Source organism: Brienomyrus brachyistius, unplaced genomic scaffold (genome assembly GCF_023856365.1).
Source record: "Brienomyrus brachyistius isolate T26 unplaced genomic scaffold, BBRACH_0.4 scaffold44, whole genome shotgun sequence".
NCBI lineage: Eukaryota > Metazoa > Chordata > Actinopteri > Osteoglossiformes > Mormyridae > Brienomyrus > Brienomyrus brachyistius.
Genome location: NW_026042319.1, coordinates 1,647,285 through 1,673,367, shown reverse-complemented (window position 1 = coordinate 1,673,367; position 26,083 = coordinate 1,647,285). Strand labels below are relative to the sequence as shown.

At 53.9% G+C, this 26,083-nt stretch overlaps 1 protein-coding gene across 1 annotated transcript; it reads right to left on the bottom strand.

The window, feature by feature from the left end:
• Positions 1-1,222: 1,222 nt before the first annotated feature.
• On the bottom strand, positions 1,223-23,662 carry LOC125722890 (lysine-specific demethylase 6A-like). Its single transcript, XM_048999127.1, is given in 30 exon segments — positions 1,223-2,156; positions 2,258-2,428; positions 2,768-2,894; positions 3,032-3,173; positions 3,252-3,439; positions 3,602-3,716; positions 3,815-3,963; positions 4,614-4,688; positions 4,778-4,839; positions 5,027-5,232; positions 6,274-6,379; positions 6,521-6,650; positions 8,817-9,349; positions 9,351-9,524; positions 9,639-9,959; positions 11,087-11,194; positions 11,314-11,412; positions 11,490-11,591; positions 11,593-11,634; positions 12,958-13,092; positions 13,585-13,804; positions 13,974-14,072; positions 14,535-14,661; positions 15,653-15,746; positions 16,867-16,901; positions 17,346-17,400; positions 18,843-18,963; positions 19,979-20,037; positions 22,188-22,237; positions 23,591-23,662. Coding segments are annotated over 28 exon segments (3,798 nt in total). The 5' UTR covers positions 20,011-20,037; positions 22,188-22,237; positions 23,591-23,662; the 3' UTR covers positions 1,223-2,126.
• Positions 23,663-26,083: the final 2,421 nt, after the last annotated feature.

Below are 26,083 nucleotides of genomic sequence, written 5' to 3'. Positions count from 1 at the left end.
GGACCATCTTGCCCCCCCCGGAGCTTCAGGACATCCAGCAAACAGGGTATTAACAGCGGCTACCAAAAGAGCTCCACCACCAGCAGCCAGGCTCAAGCGCTTCACCGCACTGGCACAGCATCAGCAGCAGATGGCGCTGTGGTCAAACCAGTAGATGTAACCAGCAGCTACAGGAAAACCTGCTGTATATCAGCATCGGTCACACGCACACAGCAGGGGTAACTGTTTCATAACATCCTAAATGTGCAAATCCAACTATTTTACAAACACTTCACCAGTGGCCTGTACTACGAAGTGGGGTTACTGGCTTATCGGGGTAACCTGTCGGATTTAAGGTACCACAGTTTAGATGGACGTCACATTCGTTCACTTACATTTTGACCAGACTACCTTAAATCCGACGAGTTACCCGGATAAGCCAGTAACCCCAATTCGTAGTACAGGCCCCAGGTCAGGGTTGGAGGAGAGCACGCACGCACGCACGTACGCACGCACGCACGCACACACACTTGTAATTATATCTTTGTGGGGACTCTCCATCCATTTCTATGAGGAAAACACTAATCCCAATATGACAAACTTAACCCCTACTCAGCCCCAACCTTAACCATAAGTAACCAAACAAAAGTGACAATGGCAGATCTTTGTGGGGACCTGAAAAGGGGGGGATCAAATCAACAGGTTTTTATCACATTGTGATTGTGAGGGCAAATGTCCCCCTATGTAAAATAAACATAATCCACATAGAGAGAGTTATATGCTACTGGTCACTCAGAGACAACCAACCTAACTGCATGTCAACAGGAGTAGAGAGAAAAACATCAGAGGCAGGATTCGAGCCTGCAGCCCTGGGCAAAAGGCCCCCCTACAGCAGGGCCATTCAAAACACGGTCTTCCAAGGGCTGAGCGCTGCGGACTTCCCAGCCTCCCTTTGTCTGTGAGCCAGGTGTGGAGCCTCTGGCCAATCAGAATCAGTCATTATTAAACTAACTACCTGGGAGAACTGAAAACAAGGCCTGGATTTGGAATTGAGGGCCAGGTTTGATGTCAATAAAATAGTAACAAAACTACAGAGGGACAGCATCCACCGGGCTGATTACAGACTAACAGACATCACCGTGATCGGTCAACTCCCCTCCCCCGGGCCCCCCCACCCCGGCGGTGAACCAGCACAGCATGGCACGCAGCCCACCGACCAATCGGGCGCAAATAAGTCAGGTCGTACAGCAAACAATAAAACAATTTTAATGATGTTTCTGTACAAGGTTGCTAAGCAGTTTCATTTATATATAGAAAAGGTAATTAGGAGTGGTGCGTAAAATGACAGAACTCCTTAAAATTTAATGGCAGGTACTCTGGGAAAAATAACAGCATTCCATCCACAAATATTTCCAAGCAATAAATATGTATTTATAAATAGTGTAAATTTACATCAAGATTAGAAACAAAGAAAATCGCAAATTAATGTTTAATTCTTAGTCTATGTGCAACGAATTCTCTTCACTTGGCTGTCGTCCTTGATTTTTTCCCTCTTTTAAAATTTAAACTAAGAAACCGAAAGATTTACCGACATGGTTCCAAAAATAACGACGTAAAACGAAAGCCGTAAAAAATTATATCACCTAACGTTTCACATTACAAATTCCCCCCCCATTTCTCTTTGTCATTTTGTTGCCCAAATAGACTTAAAATGTCTGTCTACTATACAAAAAAAGACCAGCCAAGCTAGTATTCATTTCGTGGGTGTGGGGGGGGGGGGAAGGAGGAGAAAAAAATTAAAATAAAAAAAACTTTGTATCAGCCCAAAAACAATAGAAAACGGAGATTCGGGTCAGTAGTCTTTGTGTTTGCCAGTTGTGACCGATGAAGGTATCGATATGTACAAAAGGGGTGCCTCCACCCAATGGGCTCCATATGCATACAGCCAGGGGGGGCTGTCGAGTGTCCCAGAGGGTCCCCCGCCCTCCCATCGCTGGGTCGGCAGGTTGCATAGACAGAAGCTTCCAGACGCAGCCTCGTAGGATTAGCTACAGAGCCCAGCGGCATCTGGACCGGCTGGCTTCCTGAATATCAGAAAGGCCTCCTCGACTTCCCGCGCACAGTGCGCCGGGCAGGAAATGTCGACGTCAAGATGAGGGAGGAGGCAAAGGCGGGGCCTGTGGGGAGAAAGGGAAGGGGCGAGGCCACATCTCAGGCGGGAACGTTTTCGGGGACCTAATGCAGATGGTGGGGATTGGCACCCGACGGGGCTACTCACCAGCGTGAACTGGTCGTACACCTGCATGAGATCCTCCATCTTGTACTGCTCCAGCACCACAAAGGCGTGCAGATCAGCACTGGCCTTGCGCGCACAGTCCTGGCAGTGCACTGCGTAGGTCTTACGCCAGTTGCTCTCACTGGTGACGAAGAGCAAGTTGAAGACCTCCACCTGTGACAGACAAGATGAGCAGGAGAGGTCAAGGGGGCCGGGGGCCAACAAACACCCGGGTCTCGCTTTCACACACGACTAACAAGCAATTAACAAAAAATTCATTTACACCAAAAACGATATAAAATAGTCAATTCCAAGACCCCTGGAAGTTTGTCACCGGCAGGTCTGGATATACATGTCAGTTGTCACAGGTCACTCAGCCGATTAATGCTCTTAGACAGAAAGGGACCCATTAGGGGCGTCTATCTCTCCGCTGTCTAAGCAGCCAATCACATGCATCAAAAAAAAAAAAAAGCCCCGCCCTCCAGCCAGACCACAGACAGCACACGGCCTCACCTCACAGATGCTGCAGTAGTGTGCCGGTTCCTCCCGGGTCTTTCCGTGCCACTGCACCTCCTTCCCTGCGGAGATGAGAGCCTCCCTCAGCATCTGGCACTGCTTCAGGGTCCTCAGGAGGCAGTACCTGGGGAGGGTGGGCCGCAGGGTTAAAATAAGGTAATTCTGACACTGTCGGTGGCCCACAGGGTCTGCCAGAACGCCGTGCGAAGTCTCCGACAGAGCTCACGGCAAAAGGCGGCCGAAAGGGAGAGCTCTACTCACTTGATCATCTCAAAAAGCTTGTGGTCTGACACTTTGATGTTCCTGGCCATGTTCCAGGACAGGTGAATCATGGGAACGATGGATTTTACGCTCTGGAGCTTATTCCACTCATATCGCTCCACGGCCAGCTTGTACTGGTAGGCTGTGGGGAAAACAGGGAGATTCCGTGAGCGAATGGAGCAGACTGTGGCAGCAAGCGTGGGCGGGGGCGCGGGCGGACCTGTGAGCGGCCCCACGTTCCAGGCGATGTTGTTGCACCAGCCGATGGCCTGCACCCAGTGCACCGTGCCTGTGTTGACCCACACCAGGTCTCCCGGCCGCTGGATGAAGCGGTAGACCGGCACATTGGCCTCGTACAGATCCTCCAGGTTGGGCCACCAAGAGCCCATGAGAAAGTTGATATTATTTCTGTTGAAAAAGATGAGGAAAGGCGATGGAGGAAAAGACTGTGTAACCCAAGCACTTCTGGGAAAGCCAAGGTGCTCAGAGCAGCACAGACATTTAAACGTGAGCATCAGCATTCTGCCATCCGGCACCAATCGCACGAAGCACAGCGCGGGTCCAGCGTACTTCTCACAGAAGTCATTCATGACGCCCCAGTACAGCTCTGGCACAGCGAACCACTCGCAGTCTCCCGGGCCGATGTTGATGTTGACGGAGCAGAAGTTGTTGTTCTCCTGGTGACCTGAAAAGCCAAACACAGGCACACATGTCGATCTCGCGTGCCCAGGGCGGCCATGATAACCGCAAGGCTCTAAGCGGGGGGGGGGGGTCATGCCAGACCTGGGGTGCGGCTGCTGGGGACCTTCATGTAGAGCTGCACGGTGTTCATGCCCAGGACAGTGTGTCCCACGTGACTCAGGAGGTTCCCTGCAGACACCACGCGGGCAAACGCAGGCAGCTTGCTCAGCTCCTGCAGCTGCAGCTTCCACCTGCAGACGCAGATGCAGACTGTGAAGGAACACCACCTTGGGCATGGAAATACTATCTGTCCAACAGCAGGGGGCGGCACCGCACAGCTAAGGGCAGTGGATGAGGGGGGGGCATGGAGACTACATGGGAAATGTTGCATTCTTTTGGCTACAACAATGTCTAAAACCGCAAATAAGATTATTCTCCCTCCTTGCAATCATAAGCTGTTTTCTAATCATGCTGTAGCAGGAAAAACCGTAGCAACAGCAAGGTGAGGTTATGTAAGGGGCACACGCTGATTACAGCGCATTACCACACCCCACCACACGACGACCCACCTCAGGGATGAGAACCTGAGTGTAGCCGTGCAGCGGGTGATACCTCAGCCCCGCATGTTTTTTTCCGGTGGCTGGAGTGCCAGTCGCTGTAAGTTGGAGGACCTCCTTGACATTAACATCATATCCAGGACAATGTAGTCGCAGGTTAAGGGCCTTGCACAATGGCCTGGCGGAGTAGGATCACTCCTGGCATTCACGGGATTCAACCCCGCAACCTTCCGATCGCTGGCACAGACCCCTAGCCACCGATCCGCAGCAGGAAAGCATCAAACACTCATAAGGGGTATTAGTCAGAGGACCTGAAAGTTCAGGACCACAAAATGAGCACCTACTTCTTCTCGTCTGACAGGTCAACGTTCGTCCCAAATTTGATGTACTTAACGGGGCCTTTCCGTCGCCTGCCCACGCTGCGGGGGGGAAGCAGGGAAGCCGCATGTTAGCTCCACTACGGCACACAAGGGCAGTGCCATGCTACAGAGCTCAGCTGGGGCTTTACCTGTCCGAGGACGCGCAGTCCGCATCCCAGTGGTCCTTCTGCCCTTTCTTCTCATTCTCCTCCTTCGGAGGGCAAGATGAAAAAAAACCCCATTCAAAGTCCATTCACATGAGGTCACCTCAAGGCATTTCACGCAATATTTAGCTCAATCTCATCCCTGAAGGGAAACGCAAAGCTGCAGAACACTGTGTGTCATTATTATCACCGTTATTACCAGAGCTAAGAGTGAACACTAGGGGGCAGGCTTACCCGTAGGGACTCCTGGAAGGACGAAGCCTGGTACTGAGCATACTTGGCGATGGTGGTGTGCGAGCGGCCGCTCTCGCAGCGCCACACCTTGCGGGTGCCTGTGGTGTCCCAGTTCTCGTCAGCAGGCTGGGACAGCTGCGTCCGCACCTCCACCAGGTGCTCGGGGTTGGCCTCCACCAGGGTCTTGGTGGAGAAGAGGCCCAGGTCTGCGAGAAGACAGCAGCGGCCTTTACCAGGAAGCATGCATGACCACAGCCACTAGAGGGAGCCCCTTAATTGTTCTGCACAACACAGGACGCATTACTAACGTGTCCATCAAGGCTTGGGCTGCAGTGCTATTCCGACATTCTGAAAGCCTGGTGATAAAATGCAGTCAGCAGTGGGCGTGGATCCTTGCAGTGAAATGCCCCCAAATTACCAGGTTATACCGTATTACTGTAATGCATACCCCACCCCTTCCCCCCATCCATAAACCAATCCTACATCCAACTACTCAAGCAGCAGGGGGGGGTACAGGCTGGACAGGATACCAGGCAGTTAGGGGTCACATACACCCCAAATAATCACATGGGAAATTCAGACACAAACACCAGTTTACCTCCCTCAGTGGTTCTCAGTCCTGTTCCTGGTGCCCCCCCCCCACCAGAATGTTTTCATTCCAATCCTACCTTAATCAGACTTATATGGTCCTTACTAGGCTAATAATGAATGTGGCAGTTTGAAAGCAGTGTGGGCTGGAATGAAAACACTTTCGGGCTGGGGGGGGGGGCAGGATCAAGATTGAAAACCACTCACCTATCCGCATGCTTGTGGACTGTGTGTGGAAAGTAGAGCACAAGGAAAATTCGTGTGACATTAAGAGCCATCAAATGCGCGCGTGCACACACACACGCACCACACACACACGCGCGCACGCGCACACACACACATACACGGGCACGCGCACACACGAGGAGGGACTCGAACCCCCCAGGCTGGAGCAGCAGCGTTATGCATTGGGCCGCCGGCCGGGACCCTTGGTGCATTTGCTAGCGCGTAAGGTTCTCGCAGTCAGTCAGCTCTGTCGCTGCCGCCACACTCCGTGGGACAGGGAGCCACCTGCACCCATGCAAACCGTCTGCAGGTGGCACTGTCATCACCCCGGCAGGTCAGGATCATGCGACGTGCGGCTTTGCACGGGATCCCCGGCCCGTTCCCCCTGGAGTTTGCATCGGGGACTGTTCCGCATGTTTCTGCAGACTGCTCACCCAGTTTCAGCGCACCAGCCAGGCCCCGGATTACCGCCACCGGGTTGGATGGGTTCGTACAGAACTGGTGCAGGGGTGGGAAGAAAGCATCCCTCTTGTTCTCCAGCTGTGCAGGAACGCAGGCAAATTAATATGCAATTATGATTATTATCATTATTTTGTTTTACTCACACAACAGAACAAGATCTTCAGTCTGACTTGCAGCATCGCGGCCTGTATTTACTGAGAGCCATGGCGCTGTACTCACATAAATACTTGGCGTGGGGGGGTTCAGTTTGTCCTTTGGCAGTGGGGGGGTGGGTGCAGCCGGCACCCGCGGAGGAGGGCACTTCCCCAACAGGATGCTGCTGCTCGACAGGCCGTTCTTGCCCAGATTCCTGAAACGACGCACAGGGCCGTTGACGCACATCCCTCTCACGGCCCGTAGAAAAACAAACAAACCTGACACAAAGTATGGCAATTACCCAGAATGCACCCCTGATAAACAGGAGCTGGCTAAACGGGATCGGGGATCTATGACCTACAGGAGCAAAGCAGAGGCCTCCGTCCGGCTCAGGCGGCGCTGGACAGCAGGCAAAGTGAGTCAAAGCTGCATGCCATATCAGTCAAACCGCTACATGAAGGAACGATGGCGTAAACATGCACGTCCGTAAAACGTATACAGACACAGCCGAGAGACTGAGGAAAAGAAACAAAAAAAGGTGGCAAGAAATAAACTGAGCTGCCACTAAGTGGAAGAGGCAAATGTATGGAGAGCAGCACTGGCGGGGCCCCCCAACGCATGGCGGGGCCCCTGACCCTGGACAGATGGCCACAGACGTCAGGTGAGGCATGACTGATGCCTCAACACGACAAAGCCACCCGAACGCAAACCTGGCTTATTTGTTCATGTCACGAATGCAATCTACCAGGAAGAGGAACAAGACCGGCAGTGGGCAATGGAAAGAGTGAGAAATGTGTCAGTCTGTAAGAGACCATGTCACCAGCCCTACAGGACCAACCAATGCTCTGTAGTAAAGCCGCACTGCCGGACAGTAACACTGACGCAGCTCATCACAGCCAAATAGCATATTTATCAAACCAGCATTCAGGGAAACAGTATTTCTGCACAAGGACGGGGCACTTTTACATCCGCTTGTAAAGTGAACCAGTGCAGAGCATCACCAACATCACACACCGGGGTTTGGGGTCACACAGATCAGAACCAAGGAGCTGAGACCCCAAACATCAATCTGAGGCCCCCGGGCACCACAACACCTCAACGTGAAACCAAGTGACCGGAAACACAGCAAGGCTTCAGAACAGCACAACCCAAAGGACAACCAACAGCAGTCCGGTCCTGTGTGGCATCTAGAAACTAAAGGAAGCGGGGAAATAGTAGGGCTTGGCATGACTGTCGCCCCAGTGAGCGATCCCCCCCAACCAGCAGATGCTGGGTAAGAGCAGGCAGTGCCGCTGGTACGAGGGAATCCACTAGTTTCCTGACATCACATCTTGCTCTCATATGAGACAAACACACAGAGTTAAGTATGGAGTCTAAGCACAGTGCCACCCATCTCTCCAGCACCCCCGGGGCATTTCTGTGGTTAAGGGCCATGCTTCAGGGCCCAAAAGTCACTGGACTCAAACCAGCAACCTCCCGGACACTGACAGACACGTAATTCATAAAGCCACACAGCTTAAAATCCCGACATGCAATCGCATGTGCTGCTGGTTCCTGGGACTAAGCTCACTGCACCAGGAACAGCAGGGATCAGCTCAAGAGCAGTGAGCAGGGAAGAAAGCGAAAGTCCACGCTGTTCAACATCTACACACATGCTGTTTACAACACAGGCTCTCTCATAAGAGAGCACATTTCACAGGGGCAGCAAAAAGATCTCGGTACCACTTTACAATAAGACTACCCTGATAAACAGTTTATGAATGGTTTATAATCAGTTTATTGGGTTGCAACACTTTGTAAAGCATTAATAGACAATTATATGCGAATAAGCTTTCCATTTACTACCAGGTGGCAACGGGAAGCCTTACTGTGAAGTGCTACCGAGATCTGCATCACACACATCCAAACATGCAGGTGACATCTGCTGCCCGCGGACTGAAGCTTGGAACTGAGACAGCGTATCAGATTTGGTGAGGAGCGCATCACCGAAACACACCGATCCCAAGAACCCAGCAGACTGCAGCCTCCCATGATGCACTCGTGGGCATCAAGCAGCCTTTGGGGGACGGGCAAAGGTCACATGACCGCACAGAACATATCGTGGTTTGGTTCATTAGGTCAGTATTTCTCAACCCAACGGTCCACGTTTGTGCCCCCCCCCCCAGTTCAAAGTCAGACAGACCACAAAAACACGGATCATCTCGGTCCCCCTGAAGACCGCATTACGTCACAGAAAACCCACAAACGCTACATTCAAAGCAGCTTTACTACTGCCCCAGTGTCTGAGCACAACGCCACCTGCAGGTGACACATAGGACCAGGAGGCCCTCGGGAGCGGAGGATGCAGTGCATTATGGGAGCATGGAGTGGGGAGACCAACCTGCAAGCCTTGAGCACATCTGCAGAACTCGGGTAGATGGAGAGAGAGGACGAGGGTGCCAAGGTCAGAACGGGTTTGCGTCCAAAGATGGGGGGATCTGCCGCTAGGGGGCTCCACGAGTCATCCGAGCCCCTCCCGTTTACTGTAGGTCCCAGGCCCGAGGGGGGGCCGTTAAGGCTGGTGGCGCTGGGTTCCGCAGGCTTGGGGGGGAGCGAGGGGGCGTCCCCCGGGACACTGGGGCCGTGGGCGGCCGGATGGATGTTGTTGAGCCTCTCACTGGGGCTGCCGTTACCGGCTTTTCCCGTCAACAAGGCAGAGAGCTGAGGATTGTCTGAAGTGAGTCCAGGGCCCAGGGTCCGGGGCCCCGCGGAGCCGGGGCTGGGGGCGGCGCCTGCCGCTGCCTGATGGACGTGATTAGGCAGCCCGTCGACAGCGACGGCGCCGCTCGGCGTGCCGTTCCCTGAAGGCCCGCTCTCTTTGGTTAAGGGGACGCCTTGCTGTCCACCTGAGGTAGGCGTGTGGGGAGGGGGGGGGGAGGTGATTGTGAGCGCCCCCCTGTGGCGGAGAGTCGCTCGGCACGCTGGGTTGCCCGACCTGATTCTGAGCACCGGTGCCAGCTGACTGGGAATCGGGGGATGTCCCAGTGAGAGAGAAAGTCTGTTCGCCATTGGGGGCAGCGGGACACAGACCCGGAACTTTCTGAAGCCCCTGTGGGGAGCGGGAGAAAGAAAAAGCTGAGGAAGAAGAGCAGAGGCGAGGAGCACGAGCACCTGGAGGGGGGGACACAAGGGGGCGGCTCCTGCAAGCAGGGGCGGGGTCTACCTGAGTGACACGTCGGTCTGCCCACGGCTCTTCGGCACAGCCAACTGGCGTCGGGCGGGCGTGAGGTAGTGCGTTCTGCTGCAGGTAAGGCACGTTTCCATTGCTCCCCAGCCCCAGCGCATGGAGACCCCCCCCGGAGGGGACAGAGCCAGGTGGGAAGGGCCCGTTGGCCAGTGGGGGCCCAGGGCAGGCGGGGCCAGGCATGCGAGAAGCAGCCCCGTGGGGGTGCTGGGCTGCGACGTGAGCAGGCGGCGGTGGACCAGGCCGGGGACCGTTGGGCACGGACAGTCGCACCTGGCCAATGGCAACGGCGTGTCTCACCTAGTGCAACAGGACAGTGTGGCGGCGTTATTCACCCCAGCGGCTCGGGAGGCCACGCTACACAGCGCTGTCCGCGCCACACGGGTCAGGACCATCATCACACTGCACGTAAGCAAACACCGTCTGCGCGGCAGGACACTCGCAGCTTTAGAGAAGGCCGCGGAATCTTCCAGCGAGCACCCAAGACTATTAGTAAACACCCTAAAGACAGGGTACTCACACCCTGGCTGCTCGCCTTGTGCCGTACCGGAGAACGACCCGCCCCCCCCGCCATTCCCCCCCGGTCGACGCTCACATTACACTTAATGCTCCGCACCCAAGCATGACTTTATAACCACTGTGTTGTGTTGAAAAAAAAACATAGGTAGCAAAGTACTCTCTCTCAGCACAAGGGAATTCATGCTTAATGTCCCAGTTTTGTGGCTTATTCTACCTGGGAACGATGATGCACATCCCGCAGAGATTTATGTATCTGCAGAGTTTCTGTGTGTTGCACTCAGTTCCTGGACACTCCTGGCAGCCCAGATTGCCGGCAAATGCTGCACCTCTGCCATAGACCCAAGTGACATTCCTTTGCTGCCATATTTATTTAATATTTGTCGCTACCCGATCCGTACAGCCCTGCCAATCCGTTCCTCCTGTGTCCACGTGTAGTGCACATGTGCCAGTCACAACACTGACGTCACATCCGAGTTCCGATCACACTGCGTGTACCGCACCCGAGCCCAACTGAAGCATGCTCACCTCCTAATGCGAGCCAGGGCACAGCGCAGAGCAGAGCAATCACACTAGTCAAATGTGCTTGGGACAGGATGGATTGACTAGTGTGAGTACACGCTCAGGTAAGGCCACCAGCGCCCCCTAGAGCCCTGGGGAAAGCTGCCTGTCTCCCAATCGCCCACACCACCATCTACGATGCCGCACCCATCTTCCAAACAGCACAGGCCGGAGACCCCACACCACATGCCAACTGGCTAATTCAGAGAGAGCCGTCTGCCCCACACACAGAGTCGACAGACGCCCCGCTAGGAATCACTGGAGCAGAACTCCGCGCGTTACAGGTAAGCAGCCAACCGGAGCAGCCCGGGCTTGTCGCCCAATGGCTGGCTGCGGATTCCCCGGCGTACCTGCTGTCGGCGCTGCTGCATGACACTGAACTGGCTCTCCAGCTGTTCCAGCATCTGGAGCTGAAAAGGTTTCAGATTCGCTCGGCTGGTCCGTAACTGCTCCAGGAGCTGTCGATGGAGAAACCGCTTCAGCTTCATGGTAAACGGCTGGGGCCGATGCCAGTGTCAATGGGGGGGGGGGGGGGGGGGGGGGGGGGGGGGGGGGGGGGCTGGCACTGATCACCCACCTGCATCTTCTGAGGCGTCAGGTACCAGCTTGGGGCTTGCTGCTGCTGATGGGCGGCCCCCGCCACTGGGCTGCCCTCCCAGGCTTCGGGGGGATTCCGCTTTAAGAAAAGAGGAAGTCTAAGAGCTTCACGCTCCTGATGCCCCCAGTGCACACATCACACAGGCGGTTGCGTACCTTCTCTGGGCTCGACGTCCGCTTCCGCTTGGCCGGGCTGGAGCGCTCGTCGGCGGGCCCCGCGGGCAGCGGCAGCGCCTGGGGTGGTACGGGGGGCTGCCCCAGGGCCGCCCTCGCCGGCACCCCCCTGGTGCGGTTTGCAGGCCTGGCAGAGGGGGAAACGTCACGTTTGCAGTTGCCACCCCCAACTATGCCACACACAGGCATGCACGCTGTGCAGACCCGCCACTACCGGGCTATAAACCCCAGCTGGATGAGAAGGCTGGGGATCCCCAGGACCTGAATGACCAGGGTCGCGGCGGCACAGGGTCTAACCCCATCCAAAGAAGTGGACTCCACCACTAGGTTAGCAGTGCGCGGCCCATTTTTGTGGCGCTATCACGGACACTGAGTCAGAACCCATTTCAAGAGCAAGATCACAAACCAGCCTCTACGCTCTAAAAAACAAACACATTTAAGGTTAAACACACAAAAACCTCCAAGCAATAAAAAACACCTTAAATGCAGTTTCATTTGACAAGAGGCAAAGAGTTGATATTTTCAGACAAAATGAGATGATTCGAGGCATAAAAGAGGAATGAGAATTTGCAATTTATGCCTCTCTCCACACAGCAGACCAAGGAGGAAACAAAAGTACGTCATAAGCATGAAGATGGCGAAGCGGTCGCCATGTCAGACGCCTAAACTTCACACAGATGTACATTCACTGCCCACTAAGGCAGTGACACACTGGCATACAGCTCGGAGATCAAACGCTCTCAGTACTAGGATGTCGCTGCTGTTCCTTGTTTCGTCAAGCGTATTCGAGAAGCTAACAATCAGACGCGCCCAAAGAAGCGACAAAATTTCCATCTGAAGCTTCCGATTCTGGGCGATTCCGCAGGCAGCCCATAGACCTGAGGCTGCTACAGGCGGAGGCTGAGGGGACCAGGAGGTCTGCCCCGGGTCAGAGCTTACGGACTGTCACGGACACCTCACAAAATCATATTTATATGTACACGCATCAAAAACAGAACCACAACTACAACAACCACAGCATGGAGGAGCTGCTGCACAGAAGGACCTCCTCGCACGGACAGACACGGCCCTCAATCCAAATCAAGACTCCCATTCAAGATTGATTTAAAAAATATTGAAATATTCAGCGCCAGTGAGAGTGACAGGAACAGGCCAGGGTCACTAACCATGACTTCAGTGATCGTTTGCTGTACTTAAAAGTGCCCCATGCCTTACAGTTTCTCCTCATGTCAGAGGAGAAATAAACACTGCTCAAATAACACCCAAATCTGCTGTTTTCGTGGCCAATTCTCCCATGCTTGGGCCTGATAGCAGGGGAAGTGTGACTATTCCATTTTTTTTGTTGTTGTTCCTTGCAGGAGGCGGCAGGGGGCGCCAGTCACTGGTGTGAGTGATTAGTGAGGGTGGCCCGTCGCTGGGTCTCTGACGGCGTTGGGCACTCTGGGCTCACCTGCTGGGCCGTGCTCAGGGCGCCCTGCCTGGATGTTAGCTCTGCTGGGATTGGTAAGCTCCATGCTTCCTCTATACTGGGAAGCATTTTACTGTTACTCTGCAGACTACTCTGCTGGAGGTTACACAACTGAGCCTAGGAAAAATCGCGTAAAAACACATTTAAGACTGCTCTAAAGACGAGGTCGGCTGTTCTGCCATGTGTGCTAATTTAACACAGAAGTGATCAGACACAATATATATACACACACACACACACACACAAGTTAGTGCTTAACTCTTACGGCTGCATTGTAAACATTAAATTAATTCAATAAAAACAAAATCAGTATAAAATCAGTGGGAATTCATGAACAGTTATTGGTGAAAAATGGTCACAGACATCAACATCCATATGCGTGCTGTACATGCTTAAACCAAAGACGACAATGCAGACACATGTAGGGGGACACACAGCGGCACTGTGGGGGCAGTAGGTATACCTCTGAAAAATGCCCCACCCCCCACTGAAGCGGGGGGGGGGGGGGGGGGGGGGGGACACAGAAGATACTCATAAGAGAGAGCAAAGGTTAAAACTGCACAGGCAAGTTTTGGCGTGTAGATGTGAAGAGGGAGGGGGAGGGCATACCTGCAGGCATTTGATGCGGGCCAGGAGTGCGGCGCTGTTGCTGCAGTTTTTGCTGCGTGTCGCGTTGATGTAACACTTGACGGCGTCGTGGGGCTGGTTGCAGGACTCATACAGGGTACCCAGGTCCATCCAGGCGGCAGCGTGCCCGTGGTCCAGCTGCACCGCGCAGATGTAGGCCTGCAGGGCGTCCATGGGCTGGTTCTGCTGCTGGTAGAGCACGCTGTGGGGAGGAATTTTTAAAATTTCCAATCTGCAACAGTTGCTCAACGTGAAACTAATGAAATTCCTCACGCCTTCGTGTGTGTGTGTGCGCGGGGGGGGGGTGGCCCTAAAGACTCACCAGCGCTTGATGATCAGATGCCCCACCCCCACCCAAGGCGGGCTCTTACCCTATTGAGCACCACGTGTCAGCACTGGCCTCAGACTTGTCGATGGATTGGCGGTAGGAGATGAAGGCATCCTGGACCTTGCCAATACTGGAATAGCACCTGGGGAGCAGAGTTAGATTGTACACAGGCAGAAGCGGAAAAGAACCTGAAGGATGTAGCTGGGCGGGTTCTTCAATAAGGACACTAGACAGCACGATGCTCTCCTCAAGCAGGAACTGCAGTGTGGAAGTGGAATGGTGCATACGCACACATGCAATAAAAATAGTTTTAGTGAAAGGCCGGCCGCAATGCTGGAGCCCAGCCAGGGCACAGAGGACTAATTCAGCCCTGGCTCCTGCTCAGGCCACACACACACACACACACACACAGAGACACACACACACACACACACACACACACACACACACACACACACACAGCACAAGCGAAGACCCCAGGCACCCAAAACAAGACCACCAATTTCTGACCAAAGCAGCCTTTCCTTTGAAGTGTCAAAATGAAAATATGACCAAAGGACACTGATCACCCTGAAAATCTCCCTGAGACACACAGCTAACTCACCTGCCCAGGAAGTACCAGGACTGGCCCGAGTTTGGGTCGGCTTCCAGCGACTTCTGCAGACACTGGATAGCGTAGCTGTCCTTACTGGCTTTGTCTCCAAGCTGCTCCACCGTGTGATGCATCCAGCCTGGTGAGAAACAGGAAGACTGGCATGAGGTTCTGCAGAACGGCGGCAGGCTGCAACCTCCGCATCGACCTTCAGACACGCAGCCTCCAGTGTGAGCTGTGGGAGAGAACATCGGTCCATTGGGGGGGGGGGGCGAAGGGAGGGAGAGGGGGAGAGAGAGAGAGAGAGAGAGGGAGGGACGTAGGGAGAGGGAGGGGAAGAGAGAGAAGAAGAGGGAAAGAGAAAGAGGGAGGGAGGGAGGGGGATGGAGAGAGAGAAGGAGTGAGAGGGAGAGAGAAAGAGCATGAGCTGTGCAGTTACTCCTTCAATGGAGGGGTGGGGGGGCTCTTACAAAGGACCTCAGAGTCTGAAAACCCTCCCACCCCCCTGAAACACAGCCAGGTGCTATTTAGGAGGCTGGAATGACTCGCAGACACACTCCCCAAAAGGCACAAGCATTCAGTTTGTCCACCAGACACCTGCAGAGATCCTGCATTACTGCAATCGCCACGGCAACAAATCGCATCCGACAAATATGATTTACGGCCAGCCAGGGGGAGTGGAAGAACAGTCAGGAAGGGCTGTCTGTCTGTCTCTCTCTCTGCCTGCGTCTGTCTCTCTCTCTCTCCTGCCTGCCTGCCTGTGTGTGTGTGTGTGTGTGTGTGTGTGTGTGTGTGTGTGTGTGTGTGTGTGTGTGTGTGTGTACACATGCACTATTCGGGTAATAGTCAATTATGCACAAACAAAAACCACACACATATCATACCAGAAAAATCAAAGACTCGGGGGAATTTTGGCAGCGTTAAGGAAAACGGGAGCTGGGAATGCAGGGAATGCCAGGCAAACGTTCCCACAGCAACAAGCCCATGATGTAATGCGACGCCGACTCCCCCTGTATACCCATCTGTCCCCATAACTGCAGCGAGCGCCCCACTCACAGCCCCCCACAGTAAGTGCCCGCCCGCCCCTCTGGCCATGCGCCACACCCCCGCCGGGCACACCCCACACTCACCCAGCTGCTGCAGCGTGGCGGCCTTCACCTGTGCCGAGAGGTTCTCCGTCTGCAGGAGGGTCTCGTACGCCTCCTTGGCAGCTCGGTACTTCTTCTGGAGTTAGGAGAACGAGAGCAGAGCATTCATGTTGGGGGGGGGGGGCGGGACGGTGTGATGCACTGCTTTTATAGACGGACACTGGGGGGGTCAAAGAGCCCCTCTGGCAAGTGACGACAGGAAGCTGTTCAGACAGGGGGGGCAGATTGTCAGAGTGGGCCCATCCTTCTTTGCTCGACATGATCCACCAAGGTTACTGTTTCTTCCCCGCCAGCTCTGAGCTCCCTGCAGGTCGTTTCCAAGGCAACACGCTGCCTTCGGGCAACGGTCCGAAGCTGGGCAGCTCTCTCGGAACCGTGCTCCACAGGGTTCCAGGTCCCCCCCCCCCAAAAATGGAGCATCAGCGCTCAATGTCCCAGCCAGCAAGAATATGGCACCTTCCGAGCAGACAAGAGGGCGAGGACATTATTAAGGGCTCAATCGGGCCAGGAGCGCATTGCCCTGGGGTGCTGATAATGAAGGCAGGTCCCCTGCCGCACAGGCCCACACAGACGCTGGGGGCAGGAATGAGGGGCCTCTCAGCCGGGCCTGCAGCACCCTCAGGGAGGCCGATATCTGCCCCACAGAACAAATCTCCCTCCAGTCTGCGACCAAGGTGTCACCACTTCAGACCCTGAGGCAAGTTAAACCATAGCCGCTGGAACTCGCAAACCCGCCCCAGCCCCTTCATCTGCCGTCCGCAGGTGTACTGCGGCACATCCAGATGACACGTGCTTCTGTTTCATACGTTTTCCCACTGCAGAGAACGTACCAGAACAAACAGCAGGAGAGGCTCTCTGTCAACAACGGAGACGAGTCCGCAGTGTTTAAGGTAACGGTAAGCAGACTTTACACGGTGACTGCACCGACGAGCAGCCCGAGGAACGCAGTGCACAGCTTCACAGGAACGGTGCACCATACAAACGCGCCTGCCGTAAACGAGGAGAACGGGCTCTAGGGAAGCCGTGACCAAGGACGGCACGACGCACTGCGGGGCGTGAGGACGAGGCGATTCCAGAGCGCGGCGAGAGCCCAGTGACAGCGTGCGGATGGCGACCGCCGGCTCAACGGCTATAAGCTCCGGCGCATCCTTCAACAGGAAAGCAGACATGACAGGATGAGAGAGAAAGGCACTTACCTGGATCTCATACAAGTGAGCGATGTGGAACTGAACTGCGAGGAGAGAGGAGACATAGAATCAGCATGCGGCCTGGGCAGCTTTCAGCAAAACGACTCGAGTCTGAGCACAGCCACCAATCCCTAGTCTGTGAGGGCCCCTTTCAACCAGAAAAGCGCCTGTTTTTTCCTCCAGACGGGGGAGGAGACTGGCCGGGCTGCCCTCTGTGTCCAGCAGCCGAAATTCCGCTGTTTTCACTCCCGCGGAAGCTGCTGGGGGTTTCCTAGGTAACCGGAGCCTCCGGCACATAAGAGGCGCGAGCGAAATGAAAAATAAATTGAAGCTGTGATACACTGTCCTTCCTCAACTGCCACAAAACAAGCTGCCAACTGCCTGGGAAGGAGGGTTAAGGAAAACCAGCTCTCTACTTTAAATGCATATTGAATTGCATGTGTAATAAGGAATCTTCCAGAACAGAAAGCATTTGAGAGGGTACTTACTTTCAGCTTTGGACAAAGTGCAGGGGTTTGAGTCAATTAAAGCCAGCTGAAAATGCTGTTGGGGGGGCAGAGAAAAGAGGGAGGTTTAATGTCGCAGATTGCAAATGGCACGGCAGCACATCAACCGAGAGAAGGGATATGAATCTGCCTTCTGTACCGAGGCAAACCAGGCAGACAGCTGAGGGAGGGAGAGTTAACACAGACCGAGCCATGGTGCGGTCCATGGGATGTGACCGACACGGATGGCTGAGCGCTCGCAGGTGACAGGCGCCCCTTAGGGTGCCAAGAGGAGGAGTATCAGAAAGAGAGGTGTGTGGGGGGGGTCACATGGCAGCAGGGAATTGGCACACGGAGAGACGCAGAGAGGCACGGTGAGAGTGACAAGAAGAGAGAGACAGGGAGAGAGAGAGAGAGAGAGAGAGAGAGAGAAACAGGGAGAGAGAGAGAGAGACAGGGAGAGAGAGAGAGAGAGAAACAGGGAGAGAGAGAGAAACAGGGAAACAGGGGGAGAGAGAGCGAGAGAGAGAGAGGGAAACAGAGGGAGAGAGAGAGGGAAACAGAGGGAGAGAGAGAGGGAAACAGAGGGAGAGAGAGAGAGAAACAGGGAGAGAGAAACAGGGAGAGAGAGAGAAACAGAGAAGGAAACAGGGAGAGAGAGAAACAGAGGGAAAAGAGAGAGAGGGAAAGAGAGAGGGAAAGAGAGAAACACTTTTTTTTTTTACTTTTAACCACCTTTATTAAACAGTGTACAAACAAATCCTAATCACAGCGCGAACAGTAACAGAGAGAGAGGGAGAGGGAAACAGAGAGAGAGAGAGAGAGAGAGAGAGAGAGAGAGAGAGAGAGAGAGAGGGGAAGGGAAACAGAGAGAGAGAAACACACACATGTACTTTCAGACGGCGTTCCCAACATAAGCCATCACATGCCCCCCATTCCTGCTGCAGCCAGGTGTGTGATTCGCATTAAAGGACAGAGCCCCCGGAACACTCTGCCTGCACTGTGTACTACCAGGCTGGATGCATCAGTCTGATTAAAATAAAAATAACTTCCTGGCCTTGCAGTCATGACTCACCTGCACAGCCACCCCCATCCCATTATTTAATCATTATCTTTGTTAGAAATGACTTTACCACCTAGAGAGCAGGTCACAACCCCACAGCCTGCCCCCCCCATTACTGCAGTGACAGCGATGGTGAGCAATCAGCTTGCAGACAGGTTCAAGGGGCAAACACACAAACTGAGAGAGCATAGACTCGCCACAGCCCCCCCTCCCTTTCTAGCATAGACTCGCCACATGCCCGCACCCCCCCCCACCAGCACTGACTACACACTCGCCGCCACACCCCCCCCCCCAGTAGACTCCACTAACTCCCGGCACAGACTCACCACATACCCCTCCCCCTTTTAGCACAGAGTCCACATGCCCCCTCACAACATGCACCTCACGTCAGGGTGGGATTGAGGGTGGGGTCCCTCGGGACCCCCCCCCCCACTCACCTTTAGGCTTGACTCATAGTCTGTGTTGACTTTGAACATGAGTCCGAGGCGCAGATGGATCTCCTTGGCCCGAGAGAAGCTGGGGTCAATGTACAGCACCTCCTGGAAGGCTTTGATCGCCCTGGAAGCGAGAGAGAGAGAGAGAGAGCGAGATCAGGATGCTGGCTTAGTGAGGGAGGCAGAGGCATGCGGGGTTGGGCCATTACGCAGGGGTCAAACCACCATGCCAAAAAGGATCCGAGATGTGCCAGGTGACACCTGCCGATTCCCCAACCCGGACACCCCCCGGCTCACACTGATGGAAAGTGATTTTCACAGGCGGAATAAAAATGGGATGTAAAGCATTACAGCTTCATCAGCGCTGCTGATGAAAATTAACACACTGTTTTGACGGCAACGCAAGTCAACAGCGGGAACAGGGAGGTTCAGGGTGACAGCACCGCTCAGGTGCTTTGGGGGTGGGGGGCGACGGCCCTCTCCAGTGCACAGCCCGATCACCCCAGCACCACCAAAATGGTCAAAGGCTGCAGGAAAGGCACAGCATGAAACACGAATATAGACTTGCAGGTTAACCGCCCTCAGTGGCAGGTTTACACTGCAAACCCCAAACTCAACACCACTAATTATGCATTTTGCTGCTGCGTCAAATATAATCACAAGCAGACGGACAAAATGTACGTATGATTAAACATGCCAAACAAAGCGGTAATTTCACTGAAATCTTCACGTGACGTCATTCAGAGAGAGCAACAAAAGCCGGTGATTTTAATGTCGATATCCCCGTGGAGAATATCGAGAGACAGAGGGTCATGGGACGTGTCATGGGACGTGACACCGAGAGACTGGCGGGGGGTTTCATTTGCAGATTGACATTTACGGGGTGACATTTTAACACAGTATCTGCACAGAGAATTCCTCTGCAGCCTCCAAGACCAAGCGACCCGGCGACCCCCCCCCCCCAGACCAGGCGACACACCCCCCAGAGCTGACGATTATTCCCGAGAAGACAAGTGATGTCTGGATGTCGCCAGTCACAGGCCCCTCATTTGCCTGAAACTGCGTCTATCTTAGACAGCTCTCCGACTAGAACACAGCATTTACGGCAAGTCACCCCAAAGGAATGAAATGGTACTTACCACTGAAATGCATTGTAATGGAAGTAGACCATACCAAGGCCGTACAAAAAGGCAGCATTCTGAAAGACACAAGGCGGGGTGGGGGGCATGTTAGCGACAGAGACACGACAGCACACCTACCAGGGGCGCCTTGGGACTCTCGTGGCGATTTTAACGATGGTTTTAACGATTTTAACGATGGAATTTTAATTCCTCCAGGACCCTCGGATTTCAGAGAAACATTAATATAATGGCCATGCAGTGGGGACACTGACAGACATCTGGCAAAAACGATGACAAGTGCTACTCGTGGATTTTTTTAAAAGATTAATGGGTTTAAAGGCACGGAAAGGTAAGTAAGCAGAGGAAGCACCCCAACTATGGCGAGAGAAGGGCAGCGACGTCACAGGAACCGCAAGGGCACTGCCGCGAGGCTGACCGTAAACTCGCTTTCGCATTTACCTGAAACCAGCACCAGTACGGGGAAGATTTCACTGAGTCCCACCACAACCATTAACCAGCTCCCCATCTCAACCCAGAGACCCTTCTCCAGCAACGACGACACAGAGCCCCACCGGCACTGACAGAGCTCAATCCAGAGCCCTACTGGTGACACGTTGGCCTTCGCAGTGACTCAGACTAAGAAACCGCCAACAGCTCTGAAGGACACGACACCTCCCTGCGTGCGACGCCTCCCCCAAGCAGCTGGGGGTTTCCAAGTGCAGTGACGCTGACCCACAGTTTTTCAGGTCTCGCCCACTACCACCAGCGCCCTGACAGAACCGAGGGACGACAGCCGATTCACCAGTGGCCTGCTATCTGCACACATCTGAAAGCGAAACGGGCAGCCCCACACTGCGCATGACAGCCAGCAGCACCAAAGGGCAGCTCGTCCACACGCCAGTGGCCGACTCCTGCTCTTCTCATCTGCACATCATCTGCAAGCCAGGGAGACACCCTAGCCCAGCCCAGCCAAGTGACAGCTGAAGGCACACAGAGGGACAGACAAAACTGGAAGCGAAAGTTCAAGCATGTGACAGAGACCCAGAGAGAACATCTGCGTGATGGGTGGGGGGGAGGGGCCTGTAGAGGGGAGGAGACCTGTCTGTCCCCGCCCGGCCGAGCTCCTGGAATGCGCCTAACATGCCGGACAATACCGCGGTGTCACGCACCCATGTCACCGAGCCTGGGTCAGAACCGCAGGGCTGGTGCTGGGCTTATATCTCAGCCACGTCATTTAAAAGACCTAAAGCAGGTGGAGCCCGCAGCCTCGCAGGAGAGGGGGAGCGCGCAGCCTCGCGGAAGCAAGTGGCCCGTGGCCTCCTTTCCGAATATGCGGCACGTGACTCCGACAGCTCTGACTCGCACATGCTGCCAGAGGATTCATATCGAGGGACGAGCCCAGAGGCCACAGCTGGGCTGCGGACCCCACCAACCAGAGGCCGTCCCCTGCAGCAGCCCCTCCCTGCAAGCGCGAAGCCCGTCACACCTATCGGTAGGGAGGTAACAGCCCCGCGCCCCTGCAATCACTGTCCTCCATTCACACTCCGCTCATGTTCCGCTGAGAATAACAGATGGAGGCGTTTCTTCTGTCTGCAGGGTCACCGCCGCCCCGTCATTGACAACGCTGATCAGGTCCAGGGACCGTGGCTAAAGCAAGTCACAGTGTGTCAACACGTGCTCGACCCAGTCTGATGAATAAAAGGGGCTTTACCCAAAACACGAGAACGCACACACAGGCATGCAGAGAAACACACACACACACACACACACACACACACACACACAACACACACACACACACACACACACACACCACACACACACACACACACACACACACACACACACACACACACACACACACACGTTACCCCAAAAGCCACCTCAAGTGGCCCGAAACACCACATCCAGCCCCTAAAGTTCCTCCTTAACCCTCAGGTCTGAACAGGAGACCTCAAATCAGGAGGTGAGTAGTGAGGGGGTTTCCCATGCAGAGAGGGGGGCATAACCGATAAAGAGCATGACATCATGACTGTGTCAGCAGGCAGGCCACCAGTAAGCCTCACGACAGGTCAGCAGGTGTGGACTAACCCCGATGGCAGAGGATGTCGCCGCCTTGCAGGACTGCAGAGAATGCGACTGGTGGACAAAGCACCACGTCACTGCACTCTGGCAGCCCGTGTCAATCCCCCCTCTGCCCCCAGAGAGACAGAAGCTATGAGCTCACCTTCCAGTAGTCCGACTGTAAACTGAAGTACCTCTGGTACGCAGATAATGCTGTAAGGGAGAAAGAGGAAAGGGTTAGGGGGCCGCTATGACCGTGGGGAAGAGGGATACAAGGGACTCGCATGTGATGCATCTTTAGTCATATAATAAACAGCAGTGCATAGAACTGACACAGACATACATACGTGTCCTCTCTCAAAAGTATAAAGAACTCTCAGACTAGTGAAAACCAACTGGGCTGTGATTTCTAAATCTTTTCACCGAGTGCAGAAGTCACACTGCCGGAACTACTAATTTGACCAGCTTTCAAAATACCGCGGTATACCATAATACCGCCCAGCCCATACATAATGGCACAGGAGTTTACAGACGGACTAGGGGGGCAGTGTATGGCTCTGAGGGCTAAGCCTGTGTGCCTGTAATCAGAAGGTCGCAGGTTCAAACCCAGCCTCAGACTGTGGGTCCTTGAGCAAATCCTTGAGTATCAATAAAGTATTCAATATCAATAAATAAATTAAATCAATAAAGTATCGATTATTATTATTATTACTATAGAGACAGATCTGCATGGTTTCTAGTTGACTTACGGAGGCATGGTTTTGCACACTTTAAGGCGTCACCCAATCAGGCCCAGTTACAATAAACATTAATTGAAGATACTACTGATCCGACTGGAGCAGATGCAAATTTGTCTGTACCAGACATTTGTCCCATGTCTATTCACTGATAAACGTGTCAGTACACTTTCTGTTTGCTTTTTCCCCCATGAAGACCTAAACCAGTGTTTCTCAAACCAAAACAAAAATGTGGACTGTCTGGCAGGGAGAAGGGAAGGACCAAAAACACGGACCGTCGAGGGTCCCCGAGGACTAGGTTGGAAAAACACTGTCCTAAACGACCCCCCAAAGCCATGGTGCAGAGATTGGGCTGGGGAGGGACAACCCTCCTCCTACATGAGGGACAGACAAATTCCTGCTATAGGCAAGAAAGTAGCCCCCCCCAGACGGCGTTCCTCAACGCCACCACAAGGCCCGCGACCAGCCTTTCCTCCTCACCCGCATTGACCTGCATTTCCATTTGATATCCCATCTTACAGAGGGAATCCCCTATTCTCCTCCTTAACAGCCCCACGGGAACGGCCTCGCCAATAACACATAATCAGAGCTTAAGGCGCATCAATCCACCCTGGAGACACAGGGCTGGGAAGTCTTAATCCATCACGCGGGGGAAACAACCCGGCCAGAACTCCGACTGCAGGACAACAGCACGCTGTCAATGGCAAGACAGCGAAGGGGCTGGAGCCTCTCAGCGCAAAGCAGAGACATCGGTCTGACCCGCGGCTGAAGATTAAACACAGACAGCGAATGTCGGAGCCACGGCCGGACGACACAGCGATGGGCTTACCTTTCGGATAATCCTCCAGGAGGAGGCTGAAGTGGCCCAGTTGGCAGAACAGCTCGGGATCGACCTTCCCCTCGGCCCTTCAGGATCACAGAGTCGTAGCAGCGAATGGCCCTGTGGTAAAGAGGGACAGGAGAGAGGGGTCACATGACACACGTGCTGCCCATGTGCTGCCGTGCCGAGGAGAAACGCCAAACGTGACACATCCCCGGGAAGTTCGACACAGGTAATGGACTAATGCAATTAAAACCAAGTACCCAGCTCCACAAATCAGCCTCTGCACCATCCAGCAACCACCACCGCAGACCCTGCTCTCTGACACAGACTGTCCTACCACATGCGTAGGTTTCCTGGTTCTCAGCTCGAAATAGCATGAACACAGGCACCCTTACTGCAGGACGCATTCAGGGGTCAGCTGACCTCACCAACCAGCACTGTACACGACATGTGAACACCAAGTACAGGCTTAACGTGGGCGGTCACCTTAACATAAAATCATTTCAGATAAACATCCTCCCAGTAATTGTTCGAGGGCTCGTGTTCGTGTGGAGTGCAGAAAAACCTGCCTGATGCCCTGTAGATTCTTTAATAGCAGTTTTATGCTCTCATTAATACCAATGGGTTGCATACAAGTCCATATTTTTCAAGGCAAACGGGTGTCTTACACTCGCTGGGGCGCCAAGCCTGCCCACGGGAACTGGCAGTTACGTCACTGACAATCACTGTAGCATAAACGGTGCAGGAATTATAGTAATAAGCCGCAGCCCCTGCCTCATCCACCCACTCCCCCCCCACCCCCCCCGGAAAGCACACGCGAGTGCTTTAACAAAAAAATAAAACAGACTGACTACATGAGAACCACCAAGAGAGGAAATGTCACCACTGCAGGATGAGCTGAAGTGAACAAGCCACCTTCAGGCACCTACTCAGAAGCCCCAGCCTTCTCAATTGTGGGGGGATGGACTAAGTCCATGGGGGCAGCACAGAAAATAAACAGAGAGGGACACGACCTTGTGAGCAACTGACCCAACTTTAAGCCCCTTGTCAAGACAGACATGGGCAGGGCTGCTAGGGATTGACTCGTCAGCGCCGAGCTGCTGTGAGAAACCCGCCGCGCTGACGAGTCACTCGCTGGGCAGGTCCACTCATCCACACGCAGCCGACCGGGGATGAACCCACTCTGAGGAGCGGCTCACTAAAAAGCCATTAGTGCGTCACCATGGACCTCCCTTGGACACCCCCAGAGCCCACAGCTTTGCTCCTTCCCCAGCACAGTGGCATCAGGTGAGCCATTCTTGATTGGCTGTGAGCAGAAACGTGAACCGTCAGGATCTCTGAGGGCTGGGCTGACTTCCTCAGCGTACAAGACCCAGTAGCCAAGACGAAGGGGGCCACAGTTCCGCAGGCAGCTGGATAAAACCGAAGAGGACTGACCGTGGAGGTGGCCGTGGAGAAAGGACTCGCTTCAGCATCTCATGGCTTGCAGCCTAATTACAATGTGTTGCTTGAAGATCTCGCCATCAGAGAGCTCAGGCACAGAGCTAACAAACTGCTCGGCACGGCGCACGGGTTCAGAGAAGCGACGCTAGTTGGCCAGCTACTCGAGCGGGAATTTTTCCAACATTACTCATTAGGCTCTGTTTGTATGTTATTAAACGGCCTGATCTTTTGAGATGTTGCCGTCTGACGTCAACTGGGAGGATGGAAGGATTCGCTCAAGTTTTATTTGCAGTCACGTGACAAACAAGGTAATTGAAGATATTTTCTCCAATCACTGCTGCCACGCCACTGGTGCATGGTGGGACAGGGTGGGGGCTCTGCGAGCTCCACTGAGCAAGCTGGCAGGTTATGGACACCGTCTGTTACGCCACAGCGAGATGCGCGAGGCGGACGTGGCTAATATTCATCGCAAACTGCAGCAAAAGCACGTTTGCTGAAAACAATTCCGACAAAACTCATCCCGAACCGGAAGCCCCCAAACGGTAGAAAATGAATTACCTGTAATTACCTTTCCAATCCTCACAGTTTAATTAAAAACTGGGCTTCATGCTGATGGAAATGACAACACTACAGTATTAAATAACACTTAATATCCAAGGGAATAAACATCCCACAGATTAATCAATGCCAAATGCAACCAAACAAAAATCCTACAGCACTCCTGCAGGCAAGAATCCGACCCTGCAGGACAGAACAGTGTCATAAGCAGCTGGGAAGGGCACAGACCTGTACACCAGTTACCGTGGGGGTCTGCAGTGATCCCACATGCCTCCCCCCAAATAATTCAGCACCTCATACACTTTGCTTACTTAAACCAAATCACGTGGACCTCCCCGCTTATTACATAACTAGTTTCACGAGATTCAGATGTTTAATATCAGCTCCCAAATCTTTACGCAAAATAACCATGCTTGTGATTTGTTGGTCCGCCATCACATGACTGAAAAGAGCCTCTCAGAAACTGCTCCCGCCTCTTGCCGGCCGTCACTCCAGGCG